The sequence below is a fragment of the Capronia epimyces genome (genome assembly GCF_000585565.1).
Source record: "Capronia epimyces CBS 606.96 chromosome Unknown aczIQ-supercont1.4, whole genome shotgun sequence".
NCBI lineage: Eukaryota > Fungi > Ascomycota > Eurotiomycetes > Chaetothyriales > Herpotrichiellaceae > Capronia > Capronia epimyces.
In genome coordinates, this window is record NW_006912907.1 from 493,713 (window position 1) to 518,422 (window position 24,710).

At 54.1% G+C, this 24,710-nt stretch overlaps 7 protein-coding genes across 7 annotated transcripts; 2 read left to right on the forward strand and 5 right to left on the reverse strand.

Moving 5' to 3' along the window:
• Nucleotides 1-2,007: 2,007 nt before the first annotated feature.
• On the forward strand, nucleotides 2,008-6,025 carry A1O3_04802 (uncharacterized protein; the record flags this gene model as incomplete). Its single annotated transcript, XM_007734930.1, has 2 exons — nucleotides 2,008-2,884; nucleotides 2,976-6,025. The coding sequence occupies 2 exons, from the start codon at nucleotides 2,008-2,010 to the stop codon at nucleotides 6,023-6,025; spliced, it is 3,927 nt and encodes a 1,308-aa protein (XP_007733120.1).
• Nucleotides 6,026-6,449: 424 nt separating this feature from the next.
• Nucleotides 6,450-9,488, reverse strand: A1O3_04803 (valyl-tRNA synthetase; the record flags this gene model as incomplete). Its single annotated transcript, XM_007734931.1, has 1 exon — nucleotides 6,450-9,488. One exon carries the CDS (start codon nucleotides 9,486-9,488, stop codon nucleotides 6,450-6,452), a length of 3,039 nt encoding a protein of 1,012 aa, XP_007733121.1.
• Nucleotides 9,489-10,628: 1,140 nt separating this feature from the next.
• A1O3_04804 (uncharacterized protein) lies at nucleotides 10,629-12,280 on the reverse strand (the record flags this gene model as incomplete). Its single annotated transcript, XM_007734932.1, has 2 exons — nucleotides 10,629-11,965; nucleotides 12,049-12,280. The coding sequence occupies 2 exons, from the start codon at nucleotides 12,278-12,280 to the stop codon at nucleotides 10,629-10,631; spliced, it is 1,569 nt and encodes a 522-aa protein (XP_007733122.1).
• Nucleotides 12,281-12,750: 470 nt separating this feature from the next.
• On the forward strand, nucleotides 12,751-13,797 carry A1O3_04805 (uncharacterized protein; the record flags this gene model as incomplete). The annotated part of the gene is made up of 1 exon (XM_007734933.1): nucleotides 12,751-13,797. One exon carries the CDS (start codon nucleotides 12,751-12,753, stop codon nucleotides 13,795-13,797), a length of 1,047 nt encoding a protein of 348 aa, XP_007733123.1.
• A 1,014-nt stretch (nucleotides 13,798-14,811) lies between these two features.
• Nucleotides 14,812-17,698, reverse strand: A1O3_04806 (uncharacterized protein; the record flags this gene model as incomplete). The annotated part of the gene is made up of 2 exons (XM_007734934.1): nucleotides 14,812-17,475; nucleotides 17,531-17,698. The coding sequence occupies 2 exons, from the start codon at nucleotides 17,696-17,698 to the stop codon at nucleotides 14,812-14,814; spliced, it is 2,832 nt and encodes a 943-aa protein (XP_007733124.1).
• A 721-nt stretch (nucleotides 17,699-18,419) lies between these two features.
• A1O3_04807 (uncharacterized protein) lies at nucleotides 18,420-20,552 on the reverse strand (the record flags this gene model as incomplete). Its single annotated transcript, XM_007734935.1, has 1 exon — nucleotides 18,420-20,552. One exon carries the CDS (start codon nucleotides 20,550-20,552, stop codon nucleotides 18,420-18,422), a length of 2,133 nt encoding a protein of 710 aa, XP_007733125.1.
• Nucleotides 20,553-21,130: 578 nt separating this feature from the next.
• Nucleotides 21,131-23,824, reverse strand: A1O3_04808 (uncharacterized protein; the record flags this gene model as incomplete). The annotated part of the gene is made up of 3 exons (XM_007734936.1): nucleotides 21,131-22,651; nucleotides 22,703-22,842; nucleotides 22,894-23,824. 3 exons carry the CDS (start codon nucleotides 23,822-23,824, stop codon nucleotides 21,131-21,133), a joined length of 2,592 nt encoding a protein of 863 aa, XP_007733126.1.
• Between the last annotated feature and the right edge of the window lie 886 nt (nucleotides 23,825-24,710).

The window sequence follows — 24,710 nt, forward strand, 5'->3', positions numbered from 1 at the left end:
AGATGAGTGGAAAATGATCTAATCTTATCGCCAAGGCTGCACTACCCCTATTCCTTGTTTGCTTTTCGTGTTCGTTCCTCACTCTACGGAGTACAGTCTCAAATACGTACTCAATTAATACTCAATCCACTTCCTCTCCTGCCATTCCCGAGGAAATTAACCGTCAAGCACATCGACGGTGAGAGGAGCAGCGTGTAGAAGTGACATAATGAAAAGTCCCATCCCTAACCCAACCCTAACCTCAACCCCGAGCTCGGCTTTTGTTTCTTGCTCTTGCTTCTTCCTTCTTGTTGGTTATTCCTTGTTCCTTGTCCCTTGGTTCTGGTTCCTCTTCCTTTTTTTCTTCTGGCCTCTCCTTTCCTAATCCCTCATCCTCATCCCAACCTTTCGATGCTTTCCTTTCCTTTGCTTTCCGTTGCTGGGCGGGCTGGCTTGGCTTGGGCTTGACCATACTCCATACACCTCCCTCCCACCCTACCCCACCCCCCGGAGCAGTCCGTATGTATTGTATGGGCCCGGCCCGCAAGAACAATCAGATTGACTTACGGTACTATGGAACGCTATACACGTACACGTACAGATACAGATACATGTAACATGTAACATATGGGTAGTTTCTGTACCTTGACCCCGTCGCCGCGTGTGCTTGGCCATGGCACGCTCCCAGTGTACGTATCGGTGGATATACGAAGTATACAGACAGATACATACGTACCATACATACATGCGTACCATACATACATGCGTACCATACATACATGCGTACCATACATGCGTACCATACATGCGTACCTAGTACTATACCTAGTACTATACCTAGGTACGTACATACATACCTACCATGCCCAGGTCGCTAGGTCGCTAGATGGTACCCAGGAACGGAATATATTAAATCTCCGCCGTACTAGTGATGAACGCCATGCCATGTCATCATCCATCATGCCTGCCTGTATGCATGCATGCATGCCCAGACCGGGACCGTGATCTTGACCGCGACCGCGACCGCAACCGTGCCCGGGATCGGAGCATGGGAAATTTCTGTTTGTAGCCTCAGTCTCAGCCTCCAGCCTCTCACGGTGTGTCTGACTAACTGGCTGGCTGGCTGTCTGGCTGGTCGTCTGGTCGTCTGGTCGAGAGAAACCGACATCGACACCGACACCGAGAGAAACAGAAACAGACAGACACACGCACACCGTACAACAATCATGGATAAATGATACGTGTCGTGTCGTGTCGACTACACATAATTACTGAAATTCCAATTATCGACCCAACCGACGGACACCAGCCACCACCGAGGACTCTCGGAACCAGAAGGTCTTTGGACCTCCACGGACCGTCTTTGGATTTTTACGCATGGTCCTGGTCCGAGTTGAACTATTACTACCACTACTATTACCAGATTAGCTCTAGCTCAGCTCGACTTTCCGGTCGATTCAACACACGACATACACAGAGACACTCACTCACGCACAGAGAGAGAGATTGGGTGAGAGAGAACTCTGAGGCCTTGTTGACCAGGCAAAGAGAGACAGGGGCACAGCATGTCAACGTCAACCCCAACCCCAACCCCAGCCCTAACTCAGACAAAGGCAATGCCCGGAGATGTGGCTGTGGCTGAGGCTGAGACTGAAAAGTCCGGCGAGGCTACGGCTATGACCACAACTACAGACGAGGCAGACCAAAACCTCGACGGAGAAAAGAAGAAATCCAAGTCGGTTAGTAAGGCCTCACCCTCCAGCAGTGGCCGAGCTAGACAGCCACAGCCTTGCCATACCCTGCCATGCCTTGTCATACCCTGCCCTACCCTACCCTGCCCTGCCCTGCCTGCCCTACCCTACCCTACCCTACCCTACCCTTATTACAAGAACAAACATAATATCACTAACAATCAAAACCCTCGTTGCAAAATATAATATCACTAACATTCAAATTACATTACAGCCTCTCCTGGTATATCTCCATCTCCTGAGATATGCTGGCTCGACATGGCTGGACGTTACCCTCATGCTGGTCGGGGCCGTCTGTGCAGCAGCATCCGGGGTGCCGTTTCCGCTCATGGCGATTCTGTTTGGCGAGCTGGTCAACGACCTGAACGGGGCGTCGTGCGCGGCCGAAGACAACGACAATAACAACAACGCAGGAAACAGAGACGCGTACATGTACGAATCGACCATCAACGACAAAGTGCTCAAGCTGGTATACATCTCGATCGCGGCGCTGGTCTTGATCTTCATCTATGTGGTGTGTTGGAGCGTGCTGAGCCAACGGCTGTCCCACCGTCTGCGCGAGCAGTACTTTGCCAGCCTGCTGCGGCAGGACCAGGCATTCATCGACCAGCACCAGGCCGGAGAAGTGTCGTCGCGCCTCAATGCCGACATCCAGGCCGTGCAGTCCGGCACGTGCGAGAAGGTCGGAATCCTGATCGCCAGCGTGTCCTTCTTCGTCGCCGCCTACGTCGTTGCCTTCATCAAGCAGGCCAAACTGGCCGGCATGCTGATCTCCCTGGTGCCGGCCTTCTTGCTGTCCGCCATCCTGGGCGGCCGCTTCTTCCAGAAGCACGCTAGTCGCATGTCGGATGCCGCCACCGCGGCCTCATCCATCGCCTCGGAGACGCTGTCGCACATCGCGGTCGTCAAGGCCTTCGGCGCCGCCCCGCGGCTGGAGAAGAAGTTTGCCGAACACATGACGGTCAGCCGCAACCAGGGAATCCGGAAGGGCGCCGTGGCCGCCATCCAGGCCGGGTTGCTGTATTTCATCGCCTATGCCGCCAACGCCCTGGCCTTCTGGCAGGGCAGCCGCATGGTGGCGGACTTGATTTCCGGCAAGAGCAGTGGCTCCACCGTGGGAGAAGTCTATACGGTCGTCTTCATCCTTGTTGACGGTACGTTCACTCAAATGGCCTCATCAGTCATGATCGTGTGGAAACCAAAACCTTGATCATGATAGGGTCGAGCTGACTGTCGTTGTGCTAGCATGTGTCATTCTGGGGTCGACCGCACCGTTGCTCCCTCTGTTCGGCGGCGCGGCAACCGCCTTTGAGAAATTGAAACACGACATTGACCGTAAGTCGCTCCTCGACGGCACCTTGGACCACGGCGAATCCCTTCCTCCCGACACACCTGGCGCCATTGAGTTTCGCAACGTCTCGTTCGCCTATCCGTCCCGGCCCAACGAGACGGTGCTCAAGAACGTCGACCTCCTCTTCCCCGCTGGAAAGCATACGGCCATCGTAGGGCCCTCTGGCAGTGGTAAGTCCACCATTGCGGCCCTGATTTCACGGCTCTACGACCCAAGCCACGGGAGCGTTCTGTTCGACGACCGTCTCGTCTCCGATCTCAACATTCGAAACCTGAGAGGGTTCAGCAGCCTCGTGCAACAAGAACCCTTGCTGCTGAGTCGCTCCGTCCTACAAAATATCGCCCTGGGCCTCATCAATTCTTCGGTCCCGTCGCATCAAGCGCTCAAGGAGGAGCTGGTCGGGCCAACACTGGCCGCGCTCACAAGTGAGACCGCCGACTACACGAACATTGCTCAGACTCACGGGCCTCTCGTGGCTGAGGTGGTGCGTCTGGTGCAGCAGGCGGCACTCCTGGCCGACGCAGACAGCTTCATCCAGCGCCTCCACCGAGGCTACAGCACCCTGGTCGGTTCAGGGGGCCAGTCCCTGAGCGGCGGCCAAAGGCAACGAGTGGCGCTTGCTCGTGCTCTGGTGCGAGATCCGAAGATCCTGATCCTGGACGAAGCGACGGCTTCTCTCGACTCGGCCAGCGAGCAGCGCATCCAAGCAGCTATCGATAGGATCGCGGGAACCAGGACGGTCATCTCAATTGCACACCGGCTCTCCACCATCCGCAATGCGGACAACATTATCGTCTTGAAGGCAGGCGAGGTGGTGGACCAAGGCACTTACGACGAGCTCATGGCTCGACCGGGCCTGTTCGCCGAAATGGTCAGTCTGCAGGCACTCAACAATTCACATTCACATCAACAGATACCAAGTGACGCACCGTCCAGCTCCAGCTCCAAGGGCAACTCTCTCGATATTGTGGCCGAGAAGATCGAGACAGAGTCGGCCATGGGCCATCCTCGCAAAGCCGAACACTCCCCTCCGGGCAGTGACGACCACGCGGACTCTGACGCTGCTTCCACGTCGACCAGCCTAGACTCGACACTGTCTCCCTGGGCGGTGATGAAGGGCATGGGCCGGTTTGTCCGTCCGAACCTGGGCTGGCTGGTGGTGGCCATGTTCGCCGCCTCCATCGTGGGTACAACCTTCTCTGCAGAAGGGCTGATTTTCGGGCACGTTGTCGACGCGCTCAACCCCTGCAACACCACCGTCCATCGAGTCTTGCACATGGGCCAGCTCTTTGGCGGCATGCTCTTCATGCTGGCCTGCGTCGAGCTGCTGGCGCACTTCCTCAGCTGGTTCTCCTTCGCCCTGGTGGCGGAACGGCTGCTGTACCTGTTGCGAGTGCGCTCGTTCCGCGCCTTGGTCGAGCAGGACATGGAATGGCACCAGTCGCCCGCCCAGAGTCCGTCGACGCTCCTCTCTGTCATCACCAAGGACAGCGCCGCCATCGGCGGATTCAGCGGCTCGACCATGGGCACCATCTTCTCCATCCTGGTCAACTTTGCCGTCGCCGTCATCATGTCTCACATCATCGCCTGGAAGATCGCCGTGGTGTGTCTCGCCATGGTCCCGATCCTGCTGGGGTCTGGCCTCATGCAGCTCTACACCTTCTCCCGCTTCGAGGAACGGAATTCCGAGGCCTTTGCCGAGTCGGTCGGGATCTGCATGGAGACGGTCACGTCCTTCAAAACGGTGGCCACGTACTCTCTCGAGCACGAGATCATGCACACGTACCGTCGTGTGCTGAGTGCGCCGCGCAGTCAGATCTTGGCCGCCAGTGTCTACACCAACTTCTGGCTGGCCATCTCCAACAGCACGGGCTTTCTGATCTATGCCTTTGCCTATTGGTGGGGGTCGCGCCAGATCATGAAGGGCGAGAACACGCAAGAACAGTTCTTCACCGTTCTGATGGCCATGCTGGTCAGCGCCCAGCTGTGGGGCCAGATGTTCAGTCTTGCCCCTGAAGTGTCTCGCGCTCGAGCCGCCGCCTCTCGCATTCTGAGTCTGATCGGCGGGAGAAGCTCTGAGGACGCAGCACTGAACGACCCGTCACAGCACAATACCAATACCAATACCAATACCGGTGACCCCGACGTCGAGAAGGCGGGGGCTGTTGCTGTTGGACCACCGGCTTCTATTAGAAGTAGCCCCGGAGCCAGCGTCACCTTCCGGTCCGTATCCTTTGCATACCCATCCAGCCCTACCGTGCCCGTATTGAATGGTGTGTCGCTGTCGATCCAGCCCGGCCAGTTCTGCGGGTTGGTCGGCCCCTCCGGCGCAGGCAAGTCGACCATCATCACGCTGCTACAGCACATGTACCGGCCATCGTCGGGCAGTGTTGAGATCGACGGCGTGGACGTGTCGGAGCGAGACTTCCGCGACGACCTGGCTGTGGTTCCGCAGGACAACGCGCTGTTCAGTGGCACCGTCAAGTTCAACGTCGGCCTGGGGGCGCGGTCTGGTCACGAAGCCAGTGACGCGGAAATCCAGGAGGCCTGCAAACTCGCCAATCTGCACGACACCATCATGGCCCTGCCGCAACAGTACGACACCGAGGTTGGGCCTAACGGCTCGCAGCTGTCTGGCGGCCAGCGTCAGCGGCTTACCATCGCACGTGCCCTGGTACGCCGGCCCCGCCTGCTGCTGCTCGACGAGAGCACCAGCGCCCTCGATGCCGAGACCGAGCACGCCCTGCAAGAAGGATTGGAGCGCGTCGTGCGTGAGTCTGGTGTTACCGTGCTGGCCATCACCCATCGTCTGCACACCGTCATGCGCGCCGACAAAATCTTTGTTGTCGAGGGCGGGAGGATCGTTGACGCCGGCTCACATGCCGAACTGATGCAGAGGAGCCAGAGTTATCAGTCGAATGCCCAGACTCAGATCCTGCGGTAGTGGTGGTTTTGGATTGAGACGATCAAGATGTAACATGCTTGTCTTCTTCCAGACTCTCTTCAAGCTCCCTCAATAGAGAAGAAGGCTCCTCTCACATTTTGACGGTTTCTAGGTCAAGTTAGCCCATACGTCACTTCAGGATGGCAGGTGGATTGGTTTGTTCAAAATAGACGTTGCAAAATAGATTCACCATGAGACGGGACGAAACGGAATAGCTAGGCTAAATGATTGTTTAGATTCAGATCGAGACCGCCATCGAAACTAGTTCCGTGCTCAGTGCTCGTCAAGACCAGATAGGACGTTCCGGTCTTGTCGTGTATGTGTGTGTGTGTGTGTGTGTGTGTGTGTGTGTGTGTGTGTGTGTGTGTCAGCCTCTAGAACCAAAATGAGTCCGTAGTGCTTTCAATTGTCGATGGTCCGCGGGCTAGACTTCCAGTGTGAGTCTCTCGAGCTCCCCCAGTGCTGCTTCAAGTCGATCCGCTTCGCTCAGCAAGTTCTGCAGTCTTGCTTCTTCTTCCTCTTTCTTCTGGCTCCCAACCTTGGCCCATCCACTCTTATTCATCATGTCCTGAATCTTTTGCGCTCTACTTCGGGCGTCATCCAGAGTTTTCTGTTGCTTGGATCTGAGGTCGTCCAAGTCAACGCCCGTGCCTATCTTCAAGAAGACCGTAGTATCAACATTGATACTTCGAAGAGCATGCGCCTTGGGAAGAGGTGAGTCGGGAGAAGCCTGTTCACAGGCGACGTCTCCCAGATACTTGCCGCCCAAAGATGTTATCATGCGGATTTGATCTTGCACAAGTTTCACACGTTCTGCAGTGTGCAATTTGATGAGGACATTTCCTGGTTCTGTGAAGCCGTAGAGCGACAGCAACCCACGAATAGCCTCGGCAATCGACAGGATGAACTCGTAGTCCTTGACCGCCTCTGGATCTTCCCATGTAGGGTTGAACTCGGGGTATTTGGCAATCATGATGCTTGGTGTACTGTCTCCTTTACGTCGCGGTAACTTTTGCCAGAGATGCTCCGTCAAGTATGGCATTATGGGATGAAGAAGCAATAAGCCACCCTCCAGTGCAACGTATAACGTTTGTTGAATCGACTCTTGCTCGGCTTGATCAGTCTCTGGTCGAAGCACAGTCTTGGAATTCTCCAAGAACACGCTGCAAACTTCGTGCAGCCAGTATCTGTGAAGAGCCGAGGTCGATGCCGAGAAGGCTCGAGATTCGATAGCCTGAGTCACTATGGCTGCGGTGGAATTCAGTTTGTGCAGAATCCACTTCTCTGCCAAACTGGAGGGCCGAATCGGGCTTAAAGATGGTTGAAACCCTTCCCCAAGTCGGCCCAGGACAAAATTCGTTGCCTGGTAGATTTTGTTGCAAAACCGTCTCTTCGCCTCAATCTCCTTGATATCAAATGCAATGTCGCCTCCGCCAGTAGTGTAGTTGACTAACGAAAATCTGAGTGCATCAGCACCACATTCTGATATGCCGTTCGGGAACGAGGATTGTTGGTAGGCTGACGCGCGTTCGACTTCTCGAGGATCAAGGTTGCCGGATTTCAATTGCGCCTGAAGCGCCTCAAGCGTCGTACCATTGATAATATCCAATGGATCAATAACGTTCCCCAAAGATTTAGACATTTTTCTCCCCTCGGAATCTCGGACCAGAGAATGACAGTATACCTCTGTGAACGGGACCCTACCCGTCATCTTAATGCCCAGCATTATCATTCTTGCAACCCAAAAGAAGAGAATGTCCCAGCCGGTCTCGAGCATAGAGGTCGGATAGAAGGATTCGAAATCAACGGTCTTTTTTGGCCAGCCCAAGATGGCCCACGGCCACAGCCCAGCCGAGAACCATGTATCTAGCACGTCCTCATCCTGATGAAGGGTGAATTCCTGGTTCGGGAATCTTTTTTGGGCCTTTGTATGCGCTTCAACTTCGTCGTGTGCACAAACCCAGTATGTGTCGTCCGTACTGGTGTCGTTGGGATCCATCTCTTCGATCTGAATACGATAAGCAGGGACGCGATGGCCCCACCAGAGTTGACGTGAAAGGCACCAATCCTGAATCGTTTGCATCCAGTAATGAAACTTTTTCTCTTCTGTCCGGGGCTGTATCTTTATTTCACCATTGGTGACGGCAGCATCGGCGGCTTGGGCCATATTGCTCATTCTCATCCACCACTGGGGTTTCAAGATGGGCTCAACAATGTCTTTGCTTCGTTGACAGACTGGTATTGTCATGGCATGATCTTCTTCCTTTATATAGAGCCTCTTCTCTTTTAAAGCAGTCACAACAGTATATCGTGCTTCAAACCGCTTTTGACCAGCAAATTGGAGGCCAGCATTTTCGTTCAAGGAACCGTCAGCTTCGAGGATGTTGATGAACTCTAAGCCATGCTTCTTACCCATGATAAAGTCGGCGGGATCGTGAGCCGGGGTGACTTTGACAGCACCCGTGCCAAATTCAGGGTCAACCTCCTCGTCCGCAATAATGGCGATGCGGCGTTCAGGGATAAATGGGTGAATAGCTGTGCGGCCGACAAGATGTGCATATCGGCGGTCGGTTGGATGTACCGCGATTGCAGTGTCACCAAAAATCGTCTCTGGTCTCGTGGTGGCAATCTCGATGAACTCATAGTCGGCGAACCTCTCGCAGTCCACAGTGGCGGCACTGGATGGTTTTTTGACCGGATATTTGAAATACATCAAGACACCAAAGTCGATCTTCTTGTCGTAACCGGGGACAGTTAGCTTGGTACGACCCAACAACTCCTTGTTATCGACCTCGACATTTGACAGCGAGGTTTCCAGGGCTGGACACCAATTGACCAGACGATTTGCGCGGTAGATGATGCCCTCCTCGTGCAGTTGGATGAAAGTCGCCTTGACCGCCTCTGTCAGGTTTTCATCCATCGTGAATGCCTCACGTTCCCAGTCCATAGAGCCACCAAGACGCTTGAGTTGATTTGTGATGTTGCCCTTGTACTTCCGTGTCCAGTCCCAGATTATCTCCAAGAGCTTATCACGCCCAATCTCATGCCGAGTCTTACCCTGTGTCCTCCATAGCATGTTCTCGACAACCGCTTGGGTCGAGATGGATGCATGGTCACACCCCGGTATCCAAAGAGTAGATTTGCCTCGCATGCGAGCATGGCGTACCATCACATCTTGCAAGGCGTTTGTTAAAGCGTGGCCCATATGCAAAGATCCAGTGACGTTCGGCGGGGGGATTGGAATGACGAATTTGCCTTGGGGCTTGATCTTGCCATTTTCCAACTGGGGTTTGAAGAAACCATTGCTCTCCCACCATTCGTAACGGCCTCGTTCGATCGTGGTGGGATTGTAGGCATTGATGGTGGTGGTGTTGGACTTGACCACCTTCTCTTTCTTCGGACCAGCTGCTGGGTTCGACTTGGCCTGTTTGGCTTTGAATTTCTCGAGTTTCTCAGCTTTCATGCGCTCTTTCTTGTCTGAAGAGGATTGTGGTTAGCAGGGAAATGAACAATGTAGGCAAACTCGGGAGAGGGTGTGACGCGCCTTGTTTTGAAGCCATTGTTATATGGCGAGACTGAATTTGCCTGACAGTAATAATGAGCCGCAGGGTCAAACCTCGCATGAAGTCAGGTTGTGAGCGGCCGAACGATACAATGAATGGATGTGCAGGTTTGTCTCGAGAGAACCATCACGTGCTGCGGCCGGTGAGTCACATCACAACCGTGGGCAAGGAGCCTCGAGAGATTGATTACTATACTCAGGGGGACTGTCCTTACTTTGTCCAGATACTCCGTAATGTGCACTTATGTGTCGGCTAAAGGAGCCTGAAGAGAGCCCTGACTGGACACATAGGTGTTGCAGATGGTCCGGAATCCCCCCTGGGTCTCACCACAAAGCATCCCAACTCTCGCTTGATTTGGGTGAGTTTCTACCTTTGAGACGTGGATGTCCTTCCAGCTAACAGTGAAGAGGTGCAGACGCCAGGTCCGGTCCAGTCCCCCATGTATTACTCTGGCTCAGTTGCAAACATCAAATGCTGCGGTGTCAAAAACGCTGGTCTCGTCACACCAGTTTAGTTTACGAAAGATGCATCCGATGCAATGGTTGCCAGTACTGCCACCAGAACTTGACCAAGCGCACGTTATCCCAAACCTCTAGATTTGATGCCCGAAGTTCACCAGGTCCAGCGGGAAAGATGTCCTTGACTCCTCGGGGAGCTCCACTGGCACCCATGGCAATAGAATCTATTGCAGATCGAGTGGGGGCGCTCCAAAATCGATTGGAATGGGTGAATACTGAATGGACGAGTCGAAAGCGCAGTCTATGGGAAGAGCCGCGGCCCATGCCTGGATAACCACCTCTATTTGCACAACATACTAATGGGAACTCTCTGAGCAGCTAGAGCGCAGTCAGAGTTCCGGGCAGCAACGAATGCGCCACAGGTACATTTGTCCCTCTCTTTCGATCCGTACGAGGCTCCTCGACGTCGTTCCTAGACCGTCCAACAGTGCCGGTGTTGCTGGTGATGGAACACAAAAAAAAGCGAACTTCGACAACAACAATCCGAGTGAAATGGCAATAGAGAAGACTGGCCGATGAAAACTAGCTCTTCCGCTTCCTCGGCTTGACACGGACCCCTTTGCTCTCGTCACGCGGGAACGCCGTGAAGAAATCATGATCCCAATGGACATCGGCCAGTGTGGTTTCGTACAGGTCAAAGTCAAAGCGGGTCCACAGAGTGGCCAGTGTTAAAAACATTTCGGCATAGGCTAAATTCATACCCAAACACTGTCGGGAGCCCTTGGAGAAAGCCACCTGGTATTTCTCGAGACTGCGACCGCTGTCCAGCCATCGCTCTGGCCTGAACTTTTCGGGCTCTGGGAAAATGGCTGGGTTCATCAGGACAAGAGCGTTGGTCATGGACACCGGCGTTCCTGGAGGAATGGACCAGTCTTTATACCGGAGTATCTCCGTGGGGGCTATGCGTGGCGTTCGCGTCGTCACGCTGTAGCTGAGTCGGAGGCCTTCGCTAATGATGGCTGAGAGGTACGGCAGACGCTCGATGGCCGAGAGTTTGGGGACTGCGGACTCTGGAGACGAGATGATTGTGCGGAGCTCTGCGCGCAGCTTCTCGGGAATGGACGGTGACTGGAGCAGATAGAACCAGATTCGAGAGAGCGTCGCGGCGGTAGTCTCGCTACCGGCCCCCAGGATGATCTCCGCCTCGTCGCAGAGCCGCTGGAGCGACTTCTCAGATGCCGGCAGGTCGCTGTCGCGGAGGGTATGGAACATGGTCTGCCGTCCCGGATCTGCGTCCGCATCCGCACCCGCACCGACTCCATCTTTGCGGTCGGATGGCTTCTCATCCAGGATGCTTTGCACGTTTGCTTTGGCACGGCTCTGCCACTGCATCAAGAAGCCCACTTGGGGGTTCATGGCGGCGACGACACTCGGTGGGAGACGCTTCATCGTAGGCACCAGCCAGGGGAATTGCCGACACAAGGCCCCCGTCTCGAAGCCGCCCTTGATCGTGTCCTTCCACATGAGCGAGAAATCCGGCTCGTCGAGGTACCGCGGGTCCAGACCAAACGCGTACTCGGAGATGGTGTCTGTGGTCAAGGCCATCAACGCGACGTCGAGCCGAACGACTTCGTCCCCGGACGCGGCGACAGCGAGGCGCTTCGACAGCTTTTCGATCCGGGCCATGATGACCGGCTCCAGGCGGACAATGTTGGCCTTGGAGAAGTAAGGGTTGAGGACGCTCCGGCGCAGTCGGTGCAGGTCGTGCGCCAGGGTACTGAAGCCAGAGCCCTCGGCGGACGCCAGGTTCACCCACCATTGGTACTTGTCGCGCTTTCTCGGCGGGTTTGTGTACAGGTCGTCATAAAAGGCCGGGTCGTACACGTGGATCTCATGGGGGTTGATGCGGATGATGGGGCCTGTGTTGGGTGAGATTGTGCACATAGTCCGTACTCAGGCGGTACCTCCATCTTGACCGCACAGAGAGTGATAAGTGACATACCATACTTGTCATGCAGCTCCTTGATCTTGAACGTGAATTGCCCTCTTTTCACCACGTCGTAGTAGAACTCATACCACAAGGTGGCGGCTGCCAGCTTCGGGCCGGGGAATCTGGCGAGCGGATGGAACAGGAGCCGGTAGAGAGTCAAGCAGGCTGCGTAGGCGAGGCCCAATGCAAGCACCACGATCCACGCATCGCCGGGGCCAAGGTGACCCAGATCCAACACCAGCATGGCGGCAATGACCAGGCGTGTAAATCCCTAGATATCAATGATGGAAGTTGATGTCAACGTTGGTGTTGGCAAGGAGGGGTCGGTTGGCCTACAATTTGCAATCGATCAACCGCCCGCCGTTTGATCCAGCGCCAGTGGTGCCACTATCTTCAAGTCCGTCGCAGGCTTAATGCAGAATCGCCAGCCTCCGCGCCTCCCCAGTCCTCAGAGTGGCCAATCAGCAAACGACTAACCGGGCCGGGCTGATGCGCCGGTCCGGTGCAGAGCTCCGCATGCACCATCACGTGTGGTTCCAGCTGGCACTAAAGGCCCTAAGGCTTGGTCGAAGCTCTATCTCGCTTCCATCTTCCATCAACGCACTTCATCACATCATCATCACCATCACGATACCACCACCACATCACCACGCCGTCCATTATCAATTGATTAGGGCGGTCGGTCGGTCGATTGGCCATTATATTCCGCCAACCATGACATCTCCTTCTCGATCTCCCCCAAGATCTCCAGCTCCAGAATTGATACCCGATCCGCACGCCGAGGAAGAGGAAAGAGAGGCGAGAGACGACGACGATGCAGGTTACGACTCAGGCAGCATCCAGACAGCCACGACGTCAGTCAACTCGTCGATTTTCGACTGGGTGTACGAGAACGGACGACGATATCACAGCTACCGGCCGACGCAATACGTGCTTCCCAACGACGAAGAGGAGCAGGACCGGCTGGATCTCACCCACCACCTCTTCACGCTGGTCCTGCAGGGCGGATACTGCATGACCCGACTCGACAGCCCGGAGGCCATCCTCGACGTCGGCACGGGCACGGGGATCTGGGCCATCGACATGGCCGACCTGTATCCGTCTGCCATCGTCACCGGCACCGACTTGTCCCCGATCCAGCCGCAGTGGGTGCCGCCCAACGCGCGGTTTGAAGTGGACGACGCCAACGAGGAGTGGACATTCCCCGAGCAGCATTTCGACTTCATCCACGCCCGCACCATCTGTGCCGGCATCAGGGACTTTCCGCAGTTCCTGGCCAAATGCTACGCACACCTGAAGCCCGGCGGCAAGATCGAGGTGTCCGAGGGCCGAGCCAACTTCTTCTGCGACGACGACACTTTCCCCGCCGACAGCTACACCAGGACGTGGCTGGATGAGTTGCACCGCTGTGCGGCTCTGGTCCACTTGGACATCGACCACATCCCCAAAGTCCCCGAGGAGCTGGAGCGCGCCGGTTTTGTTAGTGTCGAGTTCGTGCAGAAGCATGTCCCCGTCGGAACCTGGCCCAAGGACAAGTCGCTGAAGGTCATCGGCAAGATCTTCCGCGAACAGTTCGTCGCCAGTGCCCTCGAGGCCTACTCGCTGAAGCTGCTGTGCGAGGTCGGCAATTGGTCCCTGCCGGAGTTTCAGGTCCTGTGCGCCAACGTGAGGAGGGAGCTTACCGAAAACAAAATGCATCTATACACTTTCTGGTCAGTTGCCTCGCGGCGTCACCCTTCCATGCCACGTGAATTGTGTTGACACTTGTGCCCACAGTTCTTTCGTCACCGCTGAAAAGCCCAACACTTGAATGACATGATGAAAAGCCCAACGCTTGATTGACATGATGTTGATGTATTAATTACCTCAAACCACTCTTTTCAAGCATCGAATGCGGATCAGTCGTTCCCATTGATGGCCCTGGCCGACCCCCTGACCTCGGCGTCTCAGTCCCAGCCCATATCTCCCAGCCTTGGACAGCAGGGCATTCCAGACTACAGACTACAGACTATAGAATATAGACTACAGACTACCCAATCGTCCGACCACCCTCTACGCCAATGGCCAATAGACAGGGTCTACGCTACCGCAGGGGTTCACTGGGCACTGGGTGTTCTCTCTCACCCTCTCTCCCTCCCTCTCTGTGCAGACTATGGGAAAGTCGAACACGCAAGATAGACTTGCTGGAATCTGTTCCAGTTCCACTTCCAGTTCCAAGCTCCGGGCTAGAGGGACATAATAGACATAGACAGATTCGGGGTCCGGGTTATGGTCGGGGTGATCATCTTAACGTCCGCACAGCCATAGATACATACCTTAGACATACATAGATACGCCACATTCGCCGCTCGCCGCCTCACCATGGGTCCTGGACCCCCGGCTGGGGAGGGGAGACAAGGCCTAGGAGCGCACATGCCGCAGTGTGTCAGGAGGTCGACGTCCGTGATCCGTGGGCACAGAGAAATCATCTACTAGCGTCAGGCTCAGGGCCTACCTTATATACGTATATACAGTATCTCCAACGTCAGCCTTGGGCCCTGCGTACGGATACACTGTACAGCACTCTCGGCGGCGGAGTGTCAAGCAGGCTGATAGGTTGATAGAAGTTCGGTCAGTAGCCATAGCGGCCGACCATGTAGCCTCAGACTGCTTTAGAGTCACGAGACGGAATAATCTTTGCGGTCTTAAATCACATTGTTCTCTAGATACTCCAGATTGCTATTGCCATCGCTACTACCATCGCCATCGCCATTAATACCGTGCATCTTCTCAAGTTCAAGGGACATAGAGCCGGACAAAGCCCTGCACTGCCCTCCGACACGTGACGCAGTTGCCGAAATTGTTCAGTGCCAAACTCACCCGACAATCCTCGCAAACACATAGGCACCGACACGGCCATGCGATGATGGTCCGAGGTGCTGTTTGACATACTACACATGGAGGTCCAGCATGTTCGGACTCATCGTGGTCTTCGACGAGGTTGCTGGGAGTGTGAGTCTGCTCATGTGAAGACGTGGCACGTCGTCGGCGTCGACCAAGTATCAGTGACTCGAGCACTTCGGCCTCTTCTGCAGCTGTCAAAGGACGGGGTCCGGTGGGATGTGATGAGTTGTATAAAGATATCGCCGGCGCATGTGCTGACCGAGATTCTGGATGATCAGAAGTCCGGCCCGCAAGCAAAATACGAGCCCGTTCCTTTTCCATTTCCCGGCGATAGCGAGACCGTGTCATGATGCCACCGGTAGAAGCGTTCGACGAGGCACTGGCTAGGTGAGAGGCGAGAATCCGCGCTTCTTCCCGAGATTCCTGGTCTTGAGGATTCAGGAGTCTGGCAAGGGTTGCAGGATCGAGCGGTAGGTCGGGAACGTCCGGTGTAGACTCTCTTGTCGGAAGCTCCGAGAACGACCAACCTGGCCCTGTCGATGTTTGAATCGGGGTTCTTCGCCCTTCAGATTCGGACTCCCACTCATTTTCTTCATCTTCATCGGCCTCGCTCCTATCGGCACCGGCTTCGGTGGACATGGACACCACACTCGTCGTATCGTCCAAGTCGCCACCCATTGACGGCTGGTAATCACCACTGTCATCCCTAGTGCCAAACCAACCACCAGCCTTCCACCAGTCATACAGTTTCGAGTCGAGAAGCTCGTCGACCCTTTCTTCAGGGAAGTCCGTCATCAACCGCCGCCGCATTTCTGGCTCAACGTCCACTTCATCGTTGATCGGTATGGCAAGCTTTCCATCTTCGGTCAGAATCCAGACATCACGCGTGGCATCATTGTGCACATGGTTGTTTTGCGCATTCAATCTCTTGAGAGATCGACCCACGATTTTCCTCAACCAACGAGGCCGAGCAGTGATTCCAACCGCATCTAATAGAACTCCCAAGCCGAAGCCGATGTACCCTCCAATGAGGAAGATAATGCCACGGAGATAAATCATCAGCAAATAGAATCGGGTGGTTCGTTGTACAGCTCCGACTCCTCCAGCCCTAGGAGTCGGATACACAAATGAGTCCTTGCCTTCAAGTTCACCTTGCTTCTTGTCGAATTTACGCTCCTTGGAATATCCGGATTCCCAAGCGCCTCCCTTATCCGTCCCACCAGGACTTGACGGCGGCAACCCGTATTCTTCGAGGATTTGAAATGGCTGATTGCTTGTCAAAGCCCCCACTGCTCCTCGAGCAGCCTCGAACTCATCCAGCCGATCTTCTTCCAACCATGTGAACTGTCGCACTTCGACTGACCTTCCCTCATTCAAAAATACCGCTTCGGATGCGGCAGTCAAGGCGGCGAACCCGATCCGAAGCAGTGCCGTGTAAAAATCCTCATACCATCGGATGTTGACGCCTCGTGTTTGTACGGCAGCTTGCAGATTGTCGTGAGCGATACTGAAACGTTCCTTGATGCTTGTCGGCTGCGGAATCCGCGGGTTGGTGCCCAACGACACGGCAGTCAAGGTGAGTGCAACAAGGTAGACGATGAAGCACACGGCAATGCCCAACAAAATCACCATATGCGGAAGAAACCCAACAATGGCAACGGTGGGGAAGTGTAAGAGACTGCTGACTGGACGGTTGTCGCCATCCTCGCCACTTCGAACCATCGTGCTTGTGCTAAAAAGCCCCCACATAAAGGATAACATGAAGGCCAGGCCCCATACCGCTGTGTTGATGAGTCGCCACTGACGCTGCTTGCCCAGCACGGCAATAATATGTGATGACAGCGAGTTACTACATGAAAGCAATGTGACCAACAGTACTTCCACGGGCACGTTGACCCGATCAAGGATGTGCGGCCCCGTGAGAGATGCAGTGGCATCGGCCAGAGCAAGAATCGTTCCGGATGCCGGAATTGTAGGCTGTGACTGTGTGTCGGGAACCGTGGTGTTCATCTTGCCGGCGCCCGAGTACTTGGAGGCACCGAAAAGGCCGAGTCCAAGGGCGTGAGAGAGCATTGTCTCGGCCTCGGCGAAAGCCAAAGAATGCTCAAAGACTGACATACCGACTTCCGTCATGGTTGGCACCTGCTGCAGGGAGCATGAGAGGCTCTCGATCACATGTGACAAGCACAGCCGCAAGAAGGAGGGCCAGAGGAGAGAGAAAGACCCATGAGGGGCCCGCACATCCGGATTTGGCCGGGACAGCCCGACCGCCGCACAAGTATCAGCATCCGTTGAGCGAAAGAGAAGAATAGAAGTCAATGTATACAAGGGGCCACCATCAGTGGACCAGTCCAGCAGGCTATATTTGTTGTTATCGCCATGTCGATAGAGTGAGAAGTTCGGTGAAGTCTGGCATCTAATAGCTTGAAGGAGTTGGTGAACTTGACTGGTAAGAAGAAGAATAGGTATGATGCGCAGGGCCAGCCTTCTTGTCCAGTCGAGGTATAATCGCTGTCTTGAAGCTCCATAGACACCGATCCGGTTGAGAATGAGTGCCTAGTGTCCTTCGTCAACGCGCATCCTGCATATATAGAGATAGTGATCAACTTACCGTTGCGAAGCATGTGAAAGCCCATCTCGACGTCAGATAGTGTAGCATTCCCCAGTAGCTTTTGAATGAACTCGCTTGAAAGGCCTCTGCGAAGAAGGCCCCCCAGCCCTCCGCGGCCGCATCGCCCATTGCCTGCGCGAGAGCCGGTTGCACGGCCGCATCGGCCATTGCTTGCGGCCCGGCGGTGCCAGCCACACCGTCAGCGATGAATGTATTTATTCCAATACTCTCTAAGACAAAGCGGTTCCAGATATGAAGCAAGACTCGATCGATTCGTGAGAACAGGCGGAGTGGAAGGCGAAGAAGGTGCTCTATCGAAGGCGAAGAAAGAAAGGTAGAGGTAGCATTTGAGGCTCCGACTTTGAAGCCGGTCAGGTTCGCTCCCAGCGACGCAGCAGGCAGCTCAGAAGAAAGGGCAGATGCTGCCTGTGCTAGAGTCGAATCGACTGAGACCATGCCTCTGTCTTCCCCGCGGAGGCGGGTACGGACTGTCGTTCAATACATCAAGGGACGTGGGTCGTAGGCTGTGAGGAATACTCGACGACGACGGCAACGCAGGAGGCTGCTCCGACCGAGTAAAAGGCACGATGGTACAGTCTCTCTAGGAGAGAGGGATGGAAGATAGGTACATGTACGGATACCCATCAAGCGAATGAGGGTGCTAAGGTGCTGCGCATGTTCTCGAGCCGGGAACCGGCGTCCGCTGTCAGGCTCGGGCTTGGCGCTGACGAGCTGCCTTGCCAGTGAAACAACTTGCATTCCTAGTGATACAGGACTACTAAACTACACGAGCGCCCGCTGACTCTTAAGCCACGGACCCTTCTCGCACAGGATCTTTTTGTGTTATTATTAGATACCCGAGGCTCCAGCAATATGAGATTATCGTAACTTATCGTAACCTGTGTGACGCCTGAGCTGCTTCCTTTTCTGCATCCCAAGTACCCAGAAAACTGCCTAAATCATCGATGGCAGCATCAAGATCAAATCCATCATCATTCAACAGCCCAGTTTCGTTCTCCACCACGTCAAGTTTTGCCGGTCGTTGAGCATCCTGCTTAGAACCAGATGAAGCGGCGTTGATTGAAGAAATCGGAGGCTCCAATGGAGGCTCTAACGATGCCGACAGAGACGATTTGAGAATTCCTTTCGGCGCCCGCATCAGTCTTGATGATTTTGGGGTGCTCTTAAGACCAGAGGGTGATGTTGGTTCCATGTCGTCTTTCCCACTGTGACGAAAGGATCGAGACCGGGCTGATTTTACATTACCTTTGGTCTGATTCACGGTTGTAGGCTTCGCGACTCTCATGGCCGACTTGATAGATGCCTGCGAAGGTCCTGGAGACTTCTCACTTGTGATGAAAGACGCTTTCTTCCTGCTGCTCGTCACTCGGGCGTTTGAGCTGGTCTTTGCTAGAGAAGATCTTTCGATATCCAGCCCGGCCTTATTGGAAGGACCCATTTCAGAAGTCACGGTCTTGTACGACTTCAGATAACCAGTCTCATCTGCCCTCGGGATCTCCCTACGCTTTCCCTCCGCATTTTTCGAGCCGCTGAGGCTATTATGATTGTCGAAGCCAGAGTGAGAACCGTTTGTCTCAGTCCCAACGTTTGCTGGCGCAGAGGATTTCACGGCCAACTCGATCCCAAGGGAATGCGGTGACACCGGGACCGCTGGGAGTTCCACCATATCACCATTACTTGAGACATTCGACGGTGCAGACGGCAGGGTTTGTTGTGGCAATACTTGCGCAGAAGGGAGGTCGTTCGGCGTGTCTATGCTTGGTTGCTCTTTCGAAGCTATTGGAATAGATTCAACCTGAATTGGCAATGGCTTCTCTAGTGCCGAAGGGAGAGTCGCAGAAACGACACCGGTCGCTGGTTTGACAACTCCTCGTCTGTCTGGTTGTTTTCTCGTGCTTGTTGGTTCTGGTTGAGGGCCATTATTTTCGTGAACTAAGCCTGAGGCTTCTTGCGGGCTTTGACTGGAGATGGAGGCGAGGCGGTTATGAGAAGGAGGCAAGATCGCAGATGTGCCGACAGCTGGCGGCGATCGGCGTCCTAACTCCACCGTTGCACTGTTTGTTGTCGATCCGCTGACTGGAGGTTCACTAGCAGACGTAGTTCCACGTAGCTGTTTGATAGTATCTCCTCGACCTCCAGGATGCAGGGATGAGGTTTCTATGTACTTCGTCGGCGTATTGTTCCCGGTAGCTAAATGTATAGCTCGTGGTTGCGAGTGCTCGAGATTCTGTTTATTGCTTTGCGCCGAATCAGAAGTATGGGGCCGTCTGGTGCTGTGGAAGCTTCTTGCTACGTGAACAATAGCATCAAGCAGCGGTGGCATTGGCACTTCGATCCGAGAGGGCTCCCCATTTTTCTTTCCTACACCAGGGCTTTTCTTTGCCAATGGAGAGGAAACTGACATCTGTGTACCATCCAGTTGCACGTAAGAGTCGTTCTTCTTCAACCAATCCTCAACTATTCGATTCTTCTGATGATTAAATTGGTCTGTATTTGAGCGACACACATCGCCGATATCATTTTTCAGGGAAGAGTCCAACCCCTTGTCCTGATTTGTTTCGGGGGGCAACGCATTTGAGCGTTTGGGTCGTACAGTTGCACTTGTATTGCTCGGTGGCGATGCTGGTCTCTCTGGCGAGAGGGGAGGTAATGGTGCCGTCTGCACTGCAGGCTTGCTAACAGTCTTATCTGCCACGATCCGAGTTGTGCTCTCGTTGCTACCAGTGGTCTTCTTCCTCCTTTTCCATGGATTTTGCCAGCCGTTGTCGAAAGGGCCCTTCAACTGGGCAGTAAGGATGTATGGAGGCTCTCCCCGCAGATAAGCAGTCGCCTCGCTCTCGATACGTCGTCTTTTCGCAGCTTTCTGCTGTTCATCCTCTTGAACGTCTTCGTCTCCATCAAAGTATATGATTGTGTCGTCGCAGATGGGGAGTTCGTCAGCGTAGATGGGGGCTACTGGTCTGGGGTACTCCGGCGGCGCTTTGGGTTTGGCAGAGCGCATGGCCAGCAAGGTCCGGAAGGCCTGCAGGATACTTTAACTCAGGTCGAATCAGCAGCTATAAGAAGTGAGAATCCCACGAGACGCATGAGAGACAAAGAAGAGCGTTGACCGCCAGCCTGACTACAGAAGCCAGCGCAGAAGCCAATCCAGATCAAGCTGAGTGGGCGGCACCAAGGCAACCACTGCCGGTGGCTCTCTACGCGCGCGTCACGCATCTCCCCAGACTTTACAGGCACGTGACAGTAATATTTACGGCTTAAACAGGACGAATGGGTTCAGCAATAATAGTGATGACTCAGCTATTTTCCACATACACAATTACTGGACTCGATACAAACAACGGTTGGATTTTCTCCGTCCTGGATGAACTTGATTGCCTGTTCTCATAGTAGTCCCAAATGGCCAGGACGAAATTCGTCACTAACACCCGTTTCAACCGAGCACAATTCTTTCCCTCATTCCCCCATTATTACAATCTCCTTGCGCAAAAACATCACGAAGTCTGTCGACTCCAGCACTGGGTATCAAGAAAAGTTCACGACTGAAGATCCGGATTCCAAAACCCCAACGCAACTGCATTACTGGGTAACTCCATCATAGTAAGTCTTCGTAGTGCTTCCGTTGGTGACATTGGCTGACCCATTGGTCGGCTGATAGCCAGATTTCTGGCCGTCGAAAGCGCGATCAACCTGGCTGCTGAATCCACTGCCAGCTCCAGGGTTGTTAACCCCTCCGGAAGTTTCGCTGTTAGGATGATTGCCACCACGAATAACCGGGGTGGTGGTACTGTGTGCCTTGCGGGTGATCTGCTTAGCTTTGGGAATGTCGCTGGTTTCTTTCGCACTTCCAATGGTGAAGATTGGAGACTCCCAGCGATCACCCTTGGCGGCAAGTTCCTTATACTCAGTCGCCTTGGTTGAAATACCACCTGGCAGCGAGATGTTCTTGAAGATGGAATCTTGCTTGGTGACGGCCACGTTGACATTAGTGTTAGAGGCCACTTCCTTGGTCTTTTCCTTCTTCTCGGTAAGCTTGCTCTGGAATGCGTTGACGTAGGATTGGAAGATGTTAGGAGCATTCTCTGGATCTTCCTTTGCTGCCTCCTTGGCGTGATTGACTTCTTGCTGAACAGTATACGCGAAAGCGTCTGCCTTCTCGAAGCTGTCCTTGATCTGCTTCTCGATGACCTTTTGGATGACTGGCCGCATAACCTTCAGCAGCAACGGCTTTGCGATCGCGAAGAGCAGCTTGTGGTTAGACTGCTTGACCTTAATGTTCAGATGTTTGATGGTGACAGTGACCTTGTCCACAACCGCGAAGTGGGAACTGTCCGATTTTTGCGCATTTCGGGCAGCAATTTTGAAGCCAAAGCCTTCACCTCCAAGGAAAATATCCATGACACCCTTGTCCGTGATGGACGGGAAGCCTTGCTTCTTTTTGACATAGTAGGCAACATCTCGCAGATCCATCTGAATGCCCGAACCAGCAATCAGGATTTTGTTGTCCTTTTTGTTCGAAACTCCCTTGCGGCCCATGCGGAAATAGTTGTCGCTGCCGAACTCGAAAACGTTGGGGAACAAGTTGTCTGTCTCAATGACTAGATTCTCGACTATGGCATCGATGGTCGGGTCTGAAACCTCGATGCGAGGAATGGGAACATAACGAGTATTCTCGAAGATGCCCGGAATAATAACCTCGGTCAAATCCTTGACCAAGTGCGTCTTGAACACCGGCTTGCCATTCTCGTCCTGACCAAGGTCTGTGAAGAGTGTCTGCAACGCCTGACCAAAGGCTTTATTCTGCTGATCTTGGTCGAATTGGTCTCCAAGGAACTTGATCTCATCCAAGATTCGGTCAGTGTGGTTACGGTAGCGGTCTCGGAGGAGGAAGCGGCCCTGGTCTGAAAGGCGGTTCCACTCGTCAGTGGCAGCATCTTGAAGGATGTAACCTTGTTCCTGGAGCGCTCTGCGGATGTATTTGTCAAGAGACTTGAACCAATTCTTGAGCTCTGGATCACGATCTGCATCTCTGTAGATATCGTTCAGCGAATCGAAGAAATCATCGGTGCTGGTGAAATTGGCAAAGCGTTCGATAAGAGTCTTGAAACCTGTCAGCGTTGATTTGTTGTCATTATAGAATCCTACACATACCTTCAGGTTAGTCTCGGCGCGTCTTAGATTATCGTCCCCATGTGCACCTTTGACAGTTCCGTGGGACTGGTCCTTGACATTCTTCGCATGACCACCATAAGTCTCGGCAAGCGAGAGCAGCGTCCCGATAGCTTCCTGGTCTGTCAAGATGTTAGTCAGCGGTTAATGAGACAGCGATAGGGTGGACATACAGTCTGGATGACCTTGGATCTCAACAATCATCTTTTTCAAGCGCCAGATTGTTTGATCACGACGCTCCTTAGGCAGCTTCTTATTGAGATAGTTTTTGGAATGCTCCTTGGCAGCATCCTTTGCCTTTCTGGCGTCTTCTTGACGCTCATCAGGGATGTTTGTTCTGGCTTGCTCTTTCAGATTGGCGGCTGTGGTTTGCAGTCCTGCAGCGCCTGCCTCCCGCGAATCGTCAGTGTTCTGCGCTTTGGCAGTATTGGCACCTTGTTGTGCAGCTTGCTGGGCCTGCTCGCGATCGAAGGGTTTGTTTTTGTCAAACGTGGAACGAGCCTGATTCTTGAGCTTATCCTTGGATAGATCGGGAACGTCGTGCCATGTGTTATCCTCCGCCGGATGATCGATCTGGTTCAACTGGTCTTCCGAAGGATTGACGCGGTTGGCTGCGCTTTGAGCAGCATCGCCGGCTATGTCGCGTAGGAGGACGGTGGCATCGTTCAAGAGCTTCCGGAACTGGCCGTTAGAGATGATCAGTGTGCCGAGGGTCTTGAGGCCGTCGAGAGCTTCATTAGCGTGTTGCTGAGCGGTCGCTTTGTCTGTTGGGGCGTTGGGAAGACTGGCATTGTTGGCGTCCAGGTGTTGAGAGTCCCAGATGAATTCTTGGAGCAGATTGCCATCATTCTTGCTCAAGAGCAGGTACTTGGCCTGGCGAATGACCTCTTTGAGGTCAGCGACGAGATGGCGACCTTCCTCTGACAACTTGCCCGAGGGCGACGAAAGAGCCTTGGACTCGAGGGCACTGTTGAGGGCGATGTCGATTTGTTTGTTGGAAGGGACCTTTCCATTCGAAAAGGCCTGGAAGATACCGTACAGCTGGAGCTTCTGGTTGATGTCCTTCTCCTTGACTGCGGTGTTTGTAGGACGGTTTACGGCCATGATGACGACTACTGGTAGTAGGTTGAAAAGTAGGACTCGGGGGGTATCACAGCAGCAGGAAGAATGAAGACACACAAATTCAGCGGGGGTATCAAAAAGAGAAGAATGCTGAGACTAAGAGCGTGTCGCGCGCAGGTAGTGTATGTGTAAGGGGTGATTGGGTTTTTGAGGATGAATGAAGAGTGAAAGATCTGGAAGTCAAGGAACAGAGAGGAATGATGTATATGTGCTCAGGCCGGGCGGGGGGGGATGTTGTAATGGCTTCACTAGAGGCAACACAGGGCACGCTCCTACATCAGAGGGCCTGTTCCCTTCCAGCTTGTCACTTGGTGGTGGCACAAAGGCGTCAAACAGCGATTGGCACGCACCCGCTTCTGGTTCCCGGTTTGGCAGCGATCTGGCCATGATGTGGCTGACTTCACGGCTAGGATCGACTGCCACAGGAGGCAGGGCTTCTACATGAGGCTACAATGGTGGGGACTGGAGCATTCAACGCCGATGACCTGCAGTTGAGCGAGGGAATCGGCCAGGGGGCTAACGAGTACTAGGTAGGTAGGTGACAAGAGTGGGCAGAATGATGATGTCGTTGAGACATGCGCAGTGGTGGCAGAGGAAATGCATGTTTATGACATCAAGCCACCCCATTGAAGTTGCCCTGCTAACGCCCTTCTTGCACCGTTCCCACTGTTTAATCTGCCAACTTGGCAGAAGCGCATTGTTGCCAGGTGCCAGGTGCCAGAGAACGTCGCAGGGGAGAGAAGCTTCGGTAGTAGGGTAGTAGGGCCTCTCCCGCCGTGCTGACCTCACTCCCAGATCACTCTCTTGTGCTTGCTCAACTCGCCTGCAGACGCAATCTTGTCGAGTCTGCGTGCGCCTATACGAGTAC